Below are 10,882 nucleotides of genomic sequence, written 5' to 3'. Positions count from 1 at the left end.
TCTTCCAATTAAAACATGGCCCAAAACACTAATAAAATAAAAATAAAGAATATTAATATTCCCCTTAATGTTAATAAAAATATTAAGAGAATATTACAGAAAAGATAGACATAGTGTAGTCATAAATCACAAAATTTTATTAAATTAGAGGAAAGCTTAAAAACATGAATATATTATACAAAAGTGCACAAAATGAATCAGGCATAAAGCATATAAAAATAGTATTTTTCATGCATGTTTTAAAAAATGTCTTAAACTGAGATAGTGACTAACTAGTTCAAAATAAGAAAAATAATAAATGAAATAGATGAGTTGCAATGACTATAAAGTTAAGGTAGCTGAGACCCTCTTGTCTAGCTTATCTGAAATATAGCATTCTTCTCATTGTTTTCTTAAAGGAAGTTGCACGCCATCCTTTCCGTGCATCTTGTGTTTCATATGTTTCTTTGGAGAGAAGGGTTTACTTTTCAAAAGTTCTTCCTTCTTAAGCTCCCAAGCTTCATCCTTCTCATCCAGTTGGATTCCCTTTGATTTTGCCATCTGGCAATATGCCCTGTATTCTATTTCAGCTCTAGATCAAAAGGAAAGAGGAAACAATTTTGGATAGTTGATAAATGGGAGATATTGCATCCGCGTTGACCATAAGCTCCTCTTGACCTCAGTTCTAAAATTAATTAAAAGCAAAACAGCTTTGGCTTTGCTTTCTCAAAGCCTAGAGGACACTAACGCAACAAAATATGGGGAAATTCCTTAAATACATATGGAGGCTTTATCATTACTGCAGTTCAGCTCTACAGAGAAATATCATTTTAAGAGCAATGAAGACAACATCACTGAATGCTTATTTAGGCAAAGAGAAAGCAGGAGGCAATCACTCATAAAGATTTGCTAGTACAATTACTATCCTCAATCCAACTGTGTTATATTTTACTTCCTTGAACAGAGGGTTGTGAATTTTAAAGTTGTGAAGAGTTCCTCATAGAACAGAGGATGTGGAGAGAGCAGATGGGAAGGTGTCAAACGTGAGGAAGAGGGGATTTTTTTGGGGGGGGGAAGAGAATGACATAAAAAGGCATACAGGTACTCTTCTACTTCCAACTGTTCATTTAGTGACTGTTCCAAGTTACAATGGCACTGAGAAAAGTGACATGACCATTTTTTCACGCAACCCATTGCAGAATCTCCATGGTCACATGATCAAAATTCAGCAACTGACTATTTGTGATGATTGCAGTGTTCTGGCTTCATGTGGTCATCCCTTGCAAGTCAAGGACAACCTATACTGATCGAAAGAGCAGGTCCCAAAGACCAGCCTACAAAGGAAAAGCAATTAATTGTTTGCTTTCCCAACATGCATTGGGAGAAAAGAAGCAGGGACATCCACCAACTGGAGATTTGGTTAAGTGTAATGTGGTGAAAATGGAGGAAAAGGTTGAAGGTTTAGAAAGGCTGAGAGTTAAATAGATTAATACTGCTGTGCAGAAAGTTATTGGGCTTTAAAGCCCAAACATTTTGAGTTGATTTAAGATCATTCTCAGAAACCCTGCTCATTATCCATTATCTTCATCCCAAACCGTATGATCTGGAAATGCAAAAAATAGGAGAGGTGCAGCTCTTATGCCATTGCTCTAAAATACTACTCCTAAAGTAGATTTGGCTGGCTGCTCTTTTAATGTTATTTTAAAAGCTTTTAATTTTTGAAAGATCTTTAATATGTGATTTGACTGTTTTTTTTTTTAAAAAAAGCAGATTTTTGTATTGACTGATTTGGATACTATCAATTTGAATTGTTTTGATAATTTCATTTCCCCCTCTAACTCTGGAGTGAAGTAAGCCCCTTTGCTCCACCACAAACTAGCATTAGGAAAGTTACAGGGTCACCTGCCTTAATTCTTTTGCCAATACCGTGCTTACATTTCTAAGAATTTGACGCAGGCTTTGTGCCCATAGATTTCTGCAATTCTTCTTGGGACATCTCCATAGAGATCTGGGGCATCCATCGGTGCGTGCAAGGAGTGCAGTGTTCTCAACACGCCCAGTTGCCCTGATTCTGCAGCAAAATGAACTGGAGTCCAACCTGCCTCAGTTCGCAAAATCAAGCGAGCGCCACGTTCCACAAGCAGCTTTACTATCTTTGAGTGGCCTGTTGAAAATGCAAACAGATTAGAGTGATAAGGACAAGGGCAAAAGTAGCTACTTCTGTCTTTCCCCTTAAGACAGAAGTAGCTCTTTTTACACCAGCCTCTGGAATCTCTTGTTTTGGGAAACTTTTTTTTTTTAATTTGGAGAATTGGGTTTGTTGTGACTTCTTCAAACTATTAATTGGAGAACTTTTTCACATTCTGCATTGGCTGAAATTTTCCTGAATTACCTGGGTGGATATCATGCACTCCATTTTTTTAAAATGTCTATTCATACAAATACATGGTATAAAGTTACATGTCACTTGGCATTTACCTTGTAACCACAACATATTGGAGATTCATGGTTCACATATTCTAATTTATTTATTTACTTATCTGAATGGTATACAAAGTTAAAAGAACAAAAAAAGCCCAAAACCACAGAACCACCATTATAAGGACCATTTAAAAACATTAAAAAATAATCCGCAGGAAAACACACTCCTTTTCCCTATTAATACAGCTCCTTTGCAGGCACCTCACCCACATCTCAGGAGGGCTGACTTATATTCCCCCTCTTGAAATCTTTATACTTATCGGTTTCATGAACAACACAATGGAGGTATTATTTACCAATATATCTACGTTATTTTTGGGGTATTTTCTTTTCATGAATTTAAATAGGTGTCTAAAATATGTAGATCCTTAGTAGGGGAACACATGTGAGGCGATAGCATAGTGACATTCCCTATTGGCTGCCTTCCCGCCTTCTGACTCTTGTGTAAAAATTCATAGATGTGGTGGATGCCACAGATCAATGCCAGTTCTTTTGTCCCAACAATTCCTTGTAAAGGGCAAGTCGGGCCTTCGCCCCATGCTTGAGTCAGTGTATTTTGCGTTTAAATCATAGTGCTTGTCATTAGAGGTGTTCTCATGTGTTGGCACTGCTTTATGCCCAAAATTGTAATGCTAAGCACTCTATAGCATAGCATATTTTTTTTCAAATCAAATTTAAACTTTAAGACTGAAATCACTTTTGTCATTCACAAACCTTATTTTCAATTAAGTCAATATTTTTTATTTTATTTTATTTTAATCTGGATGGCGTAGCATTTTTTTTTCAAATTAAATTTAAACTTTTAAGACCGCAAACATGATTCTGGGTGGCTAATAACAATTTTAAAAAAGCAGATCAAACCAAGAATCTTTTCCCAGCATCCCATGGACACTTCCATTGAGGATTTGGGAGATGGGCAGGAAGGGGGATGCTTGGAGTCTGCTCCAAGCATGTCCCCCTTCCTGCCCATCTCCCAAATCCTCAATGGAAGTGTCCATGGGATGCTGGGAAAAGATTCAGGGTCTACATCCAGCCACTTCTTCTATGCAGGTTCTGCTGCTGACCATGTCCTCTCATACCAAAATACAGGATTACAGATTCTGCACTTCTCGCTGCCTGGGGAAGCACTTGTAAGGCACACAACAGCACCTCATTTTAACCCCAGGGAGAACTCATGAAAGATCCGTGGTGAAAATGTGAGTGAAAAGGAAGATGCTCCGGGGTTCCTGCTCTCATTCTTCTGCCTCCTGCAACGTTGCATAAAAATCGTCCCCGTCAACTCGTTTCTTTACTGAGGCAGAGCAAAGGAAGGATCGCCTGGCGCGCCCTTTCCGCTTTTATTCTGCTAGGTACCTAAACTGGGATAACCAAAGGCCCCGCCAATAACCCGCCCTGGTAATCAGCCGCAGCACTGATTCCAGAATCTAAAAGGGAGGCAGCCTGTTGCTCCTGACTGTCTCGACCTCTGCTTTTGCCTAACTTTTACCTGCTTTTGATTTCTGTTACACCGTGGGGATATATCTTTGCTAACCGATCGGAGCGGCTTGCTTGCTCCGATCGGGATGTGGAGAAGGGCTGGGAATATGCCGTCTGCAACCTGAATGCTGTAACTTGCCTCCACGCACACATTACTTCGGGCACAGCGCCTGTCCTCCAGTTTCCTCCCGGCGCATGCGCGTCCCCCGGGCGATTGCTTACCTTTTGCTGCCGCCCAGTGGAGGGGCGTGCGGTCGCTCCAGTCCGCATCTTTGCAATTTGGGTCTGCGAGCTCCCTCTGGAGGATTTCTTCCGCTAAGTCGTATTTACCCAAAGCCACCGCTTCGTGCAGCTCCGTCATGCTGCCTTTGGCCAAGTTCTTGAAGTTGAACCCGCAGCTACGAGTTCAGCAAAGCCTCAAAGAAACTAGTTTTTGTCCTCAAGAGAGGCGGGTCAGATGTGGCGAATAAATTATTCCGGACCCCTTTCTGCTACTGCCGCCATCCGCCCCAAACACCCCAAGGGCTGCTAAGGGCAACATAAACAAAGAGAGAGCGCCATTTCCCCCCTCCCTGCCATTAGGACCCAGCTATCTCCCGGGCGACACGAGTTGCTACTTGTTTCCTAGAGAAACTGGCTCCTCCTGCGGGGAAGCCTTCGAGATGCCCCCGCGAGCCTTCCATTCACGGCGGTCGGCAGGAGGGCGACTCCGACGGCAGGAATATTATGAAGTGGTGCGTTGTTGTTTTTTCTGGTGGCCAGGCGTTGCTTGAACGAGAGGAAACCCTCTTTGAAGTGCAGCGAAGGAGCAAAGCTGCCCTTCAAGCGGTCAGGTTGGCCTCTGCTGGATAAAGCGGGGGTCGCTTGCAGAAACCGGGGAAAGTTTGGGGGGGTAGTTTAGGCACCTGCTGCTTCGGGCACGAGTTCTGCCTCCCCAAACAGCCGCTGATCCTCCCAGGCAACCGCGCAGTGTCCCTTATCACCTCTCTCGGGGTTATTTTTTTTTCTTTGTGCTTCTGGTCCTACAAATGGCGGAGTAGAATCCCCTTTCGAGTTATAATAATGGATCGGCGGGACAATCTTCTCCTTTCTGCCCCTAAATACCGAGCATCGGAACCAGCCTTCTTAGTTGCTTCCTTATCAAGGGTGGATTCTAATTTTTTTTTACTACCGGTTCTGTGGGCGTGGCTTATTTGGTGGGCGTGGCTTGGCGGTCATGTGACTGGGAGTGGCTTAGTGGTCACATGTCTGGGTACGGCTTGGTGGTCATGTGACTGGGTGGGCGTAGCTGGGTGGTCATGTGATTGGGTGGGTGTGGCCAGCTTGCCGTCACTCATGTCAAGGGTTATGGTTACGGTGCCTGGCCTCTCCTCCCCGCAATGGCCTCAACAAGATACAGTTTCTCTGTCTATTTATTTACTACTACTGAACATCCAAAATATATTATTTAATCCTATGTACATATGCCATATGTGTATATGCATATTACATAGTATAGTGTATAGGAACACAAAAAGATACATTGTTTACTATATATACTGTATGTGTATGTACACACACACACACACACCTCTTCTAAAACTACATATTCAACCTCCCTTACAACATTTGGCAAAACACACCCAGAGTCCACTTTCTGCCACACATTTAACTATAACTTCTATACATTTAGAACATTACACACGCCTTCAGATGTTCTTCCCTAACTTGTACATCACTGTTAAAGCCAAGAGAGATCATGGATTGAGTAAAATGTGGTGAAACTCACTTAACAACGCTCTTGCTTAACAATCAAAATTTTGGGCTCAATTCTGGTCATAAATCAAGGACTATCTCTGCCTTTCTCTGTATGGCAGCCTTGTCCTAGTAAACTCCATCTCCTTTCTGACAATTTTCCTCTCTGTTAGAGGCACCAAAATAATCCAGGCGATGTAAGGTTTCCTGCTGGAGCAGGGGGTTGGACTAGATGGCCTCTAAGGTCCCTTCCAGCCCTAGATTGCTATCCTGTTTCAAAGCGTCTTCTAAAGCCACGTCTAAGTGCCAGGGTTTGTGGTCTTTCCTTCTTTCTTTCTTTCTTTCTTTCTTTCTTTCTTTCTTTCTTTCTTTCTTTCTTTCTTTCTTTCTTTCTTTCTTTCTTTCTTTCTTTCTTTCTTTCTTTCTTTCCTTCCTTCCTTCTTTCTTTCTTGTCTCTCCCTTTCTTTTTCTTTCTTTTTGCTCTCTCTCCCTTCCTCTCCCTTCTTTCTTTCTTTCTTGTCTCTCCCTTACTCTCTCTTTCTTTCTTTTTTCTCTCTCTCCATTCCTCTCTCCTTCTTTCTCTTTCTTTTTTCTTTCTTTGTCTCTCCCTTCCTTCCTTCCTTCCTTCCTTTCTCTTCCTTTCTTTCTTTGTTTTTTCTTTGTCTCTTTTTCTTTCATTCTTTCTTTTCTCTCTCTCTCCCTTCCTTTCCTACTTTCTTTTTCTTTCTTGTCTCTCTCTTCTTCTTTCTTTTTTTCTCTTTCTTTCATTTTCTTTGTCTCTTTTCCTTTCTCTCTCTTGCTTTCTTTCACTTTTTCTCTCCCTCCCTCCCTCCTTCAAAGTCTAGGAGAGTGAGACTGGGACTGGGAGGCCCGAGAGAAAATGCCTGGCCGTGGTGGCGGCGGCAGCAGCGGCACCCAAAACAGGAGCTTCAGGCCGTGGCAGGAGGAAGCCAGTAATTATGAGATTGGTTTTTATGAGAAAAATAAAGGTTATATACTGTATAGGGTTTCCTACCTAAGCTGGTGGTTGGACTAAGAGACCTCCAAGGTACTTTCTATTCTATTCTATTCTATTCTATTCTATTCTATTCTATTCTATTCTATTCTATTCTATTCTATTCTATTCTATTCTGCCCTAGAAATAACTGTTGGAAAAAGGGAAAGTTGCTTCTAGAATTCTCTTTTTATTCATTTAAAAAACTTGCTTTGTTTTGCTTTTTACTTTTTTTCTTAGAAATTCTTTAGATGCATACATATAATTCTTTTTTGTTTTTGCTTTGCTTGCATGTTTTAACCAATAATATAATAGACAGGTTTTTTTTAAAAAAATTAACAGTTGGAATTTTTTAGATTAAAGCCTTTTCAATAACAAATGATATTTTGAAATGATCTTATTTGTTATTGGAGATGCAGTGAAATTAATACTTTATTTTGTATTTTTGGAAAAAAAAATAGAATCAAAACACTCACTAAGTGAGAAACTACATGGTTATGGATGAAACATGTAACAGTGATACCCATTGTCATTGGGGCACTTGCTAGCATGTCCAATAATTTTATAAAACATTTTTTTTATTAAAAAAAAATCAAGAAATTGCAGCTTCCTGTAATAACACCAGCAGAACTGCAAAAAACTGCGCTACTTGGAACATCGTAAATGTTAAGAAGATACTTGGTTGATACCTAGGATGCTGGCAGCAACCTGTATCAACCATTAGCACCAGTCAATGGTATTTGTGATACATTTTTAAATGTTTGTTGCCTGAGTTTCACGTTTAATGAATAAAAGATAATAATAATTGGTCATCTATTGGGCTATTGTTAGTCATCTAGTCTTCCCTAATTTGGTGTGGGTTGGGAAGCATTTTTATTGTGAGGTCTCATCACAATGAATAGGTATCACGTATGTCCCACAAACTAGCTAATAAACACAAGTTCTAGACTGTTGCATAAACCCACTCTCTGAAATTCAGATTCAGTGTGTTGTAAGTACAGGATGGTGGAGCAGGAGCCACATTGTAGTTACTCTGCCAAGCACAGAAATCTGTCCAATTCTTTCCTCTGTACCATCTTTCCTTCTAAATTGTGCATATTTTTCCAGAGATCTCCCTGCTTTCTTCAGTGGCACTAATTTTTCAATGGCATTTTTGTTGTTAGCTAATCTTCTGATTCTACCAAACCTATCAACAGGATTTTGTACTGACACTTTTATCAATATTGAAAAATTGAAAAATAAATAAAACTCTGAGTAGCCTTCATTCAGCCCATCAGTTTGCTTTGCTTTTCCTTTGTGAGGTGATGCTTCATAATGGTGCTGAGAGGTAGATGAGCTCACAAAGGGGAGGTATATAAAATCTTTGGGTGGGCTGAATGAAAGTTGCTCACTGATGAGTTTTACTCTGTGTGCACGTTGACTAGTGGTAGCTTAGATCAGATTTTGGCTTTCTTTAACTTTTCAGTACTTGTTTGTTTGTTTGTTTATTTGCTTATTTTTCTTATTTAATATACTTGTTTACTTAGATTACTTTACACACAATATTTATTTATTCATTTATTTCTTATATTTATTTATATTTATTTCTTATATTTACTTATATTTATTTATTAATTATATTTAATATATTTAGTTTAGGATTAGAATCATTAAATTCAGGGCATTAGGGATGGAGACATTCCTCTATTATGGGGGGAAACTCCTCTTTGAGGTAAGAGATCCTTTGTTTTATTTATTTACTTGCCAACTTGTATGTGCAACTCTAGGATTAGTTCAGGATTTGAAATTCTATCTGCTTCTTTGGCAATTTCTTTAGGAAAATTGTTGAAAAAGTGATGAGGCTCAAGACTTGGGCAGAAACAGCACTGGTTGCCCCTGGTGAATGGTTGGGGAAGGGCACCTTTCTTGGTTCTTTTACATTTCTAAGGGCTTCAGTATTATTCACCAAAACATCCTGGACTACTTAGAAGGGTAGGCAGTTGAGAACAACTTGTGGTGATACTGCTACTTTCTGAGTGGGTTATACCAGTTATTGGAAATAAGGGAGGAAAGGAGAAGTCATCCAGTGGCTGCTCATTTCAGTACATGAAGCTGCTGAGGGAAGGTCATCCCTCAGTTTTGGATGTAGGATCACTGATATACTGAGGAAAACCAAGTGCATATCCCAGGGATGTGCCATGGATATGGTGAAAGTCCTGACCGAGTGTTTGGGGGCTGTTAGGTTCTAAATCAGGAGTTTCAGACTCGCAGCCCACGAGCTGGATGCCCCATGTTGGCCCCATCCCCACCCAGTTTAGCAAAGGGGGGAAAAGTCCTGATACCTCACATGATGCCGCCGTCACGGCATGAGTTTGACACCCCAGCTCTAAATGAAGAAGCTGAGATTTAATCTTATGTTGTCAATTTTATTATACGCAACACTGGAACCAGAACAGTAGATGTAGCAATGTCTTCTTTGATAACTGTATCGGAGGAAAGATGGATAGAAGCTGGCTCAGGCTGTATTATTTAATAATACATAGTATTTTTATATTGCTGGCTCCATAGGAAGTCTTGACAATTTACAAACATCTGCATAACATCCATACAACTAGTAGTCACGAGGTCTAGAATCACTTTACACTAAACTAGAGATGGGAGGATCCTAGCTTCAGACCAAGTTGTCATCAGCACTATCTTGGAGGCTCTGTCAATTGTTTATACAACAAGGTTTATCTTGGAAGAAGAGTGCCATTAAAACATCACTTTAACAGCAGAGCAACTAAAGGCAGCTTCAGCTGTCCCTGCAGCTGGCTAGAAGTGAAATTCATGATGTCATGAGGATTGTTGCTTAACAATGGTTAATGAGGGTCTTCATGCTATGGTTAGAGGGACATGAGGATGAACTAGCTGAGTTGATTCACTCTAACTTTCTAAATAAGATTAGCATATGGGATCCAATGGAACTTTTGTTCCTGTTAATCTTTTTTCTATAATTGGGAAATTCTACCATATGTATATTTTTAAAAATCCAAGTGGCCTTCTGTGTCCAAAATCCTTTCTTTCAAAATTGAGTTGACTTGCTTTGACCATAACAGCAAAATACCATCTGAAGAAAAGCCTTGAAAGTGTAGTTTCCCAGAATTAATTATATTTCTCAGTTTAAAAAAAAAATCTGAAAGAAGACATTTGCCCATCATTGATTTGTGCTGCCACAAAATTTAATGAAAGCATGAATATAGTCAGTAGGGGGTCTCATTCTCTCTCTCCCCCTCCCCATCTCCACTAACTAGGACAGTGTATCTCAACCTTGACCTCTTGAAGATGTCTGGATTTCAACTCCCAGAATTTTCTCACCGGCATGAATTCTGGGAGTTGAAGTCTACACATCTTCAGGTGGCCAAGGTTGAGAAATACTGAGCTAGTGATGCTAAATTTTGCCTTAATTATGAGATAGGTTTTTATAAGAAAAAGATTATGAGGCAATGCTTGGTTTTCTGCCCTAGAAATGTTGCACAATCTTATTGGGCAGAACAGAGTTTGCTTTTATGCATCTATATTATTGACCATCTTAGACCAAGCCAAGTCCAAAAACAGGAGATAATTCCTGGAAGCCTAGCATTCTGACAAACTGGCCCTCAAGAGATACATAGACATAAACAATAAATACATACTATGCAAGAGACAGTCAACAAGACAAAAAAGGAACAAAAAGATTAAAACACTTCCCCACCAAAACAACACTTAGATGAGCATAGACTAACACTGAGATTAAAATCCTACCAACAATCAAGAAGTAAACAATACCCCAATCAAGGAAGTACCACACAAGCTAATGCAAATAGCGCAACAAAAAAATCTCCAAGACTACTCCCTCCAACAGTGACAGGGCAAGCTACCAGAAAATAAATTGAGAGCAAACCCCACTCCTTCCTAGCACTGATGATGTTACCTAGTTTGGGAAATGAAACAGCTGCAAGAAAGGAACCAGCCTCAGAAAAAACCAAGGACCCCTCATTTCTCATTATTGTCCTTTCTGCTCAAGCATGTTTCTGATGTGACTTTCAGCAGCAGTGTGGATGTTCATAAAGAATTAGGATTGGGAGTGTATGCAAGGCCAAGCGTCTCATGACACATCTTTGGAAAACTGGGCTGCCTGAGCACATTTTGTATTGCCTCAGAAGTACAGGCCAGAGGCAGGAGGTGCGCTACTTCTCCTTGTTCAGTTATACAGAAATA

At 40.1% G+C, this 10,882-nt stretch overlaps 1 protein-coding gene across 1 annotated transcript; it reads right to left on the bottom strand.

Annotated features, from left to right (window-relative positions):
• Nucleotides 1-314: 314 nt before the first annotated feature.
• ANKRD66 (ankyrin repeat domain 66) lies at nucleotides 315-4,477 on the bottom strand. The gene is given in 3 exon segments (XM_070956694.1): nucleotides 315-571; nucleotides 1,915-2,143; nucleotides 4,159-4,477. Coding segments are annotated over 3 exon segments (738 nt in total). The 3' UTR covers nucleotides 315-381.
• Nucleotides 4,478-10,882: the final 6,405 nt, after the last annotated feature.

Source organism: Pituophis catenifer, unplaced genomic scaffold (assembly GCF_029215685.1).
Source record: "Pituophis catenifer annectens isolate HBS135680 unplaced genomic scaffold, rPitCat1.0.hap2 SCAF_1, whole genome shotgun sequence".
In the NCBI taxonomy this organism is placed as follows: domain Eukaryota; kingdom Metazoa; phylum Chordata; class Lepidosauria; order Squamata; family Colubridae; genus Pituophis; species Pituophis catenifer.
The sequence above is the reverse complement of the archived record's forward strand: the minus strand, read 5'-3'. Positions and strand labels throughout refer to the sequence as shown.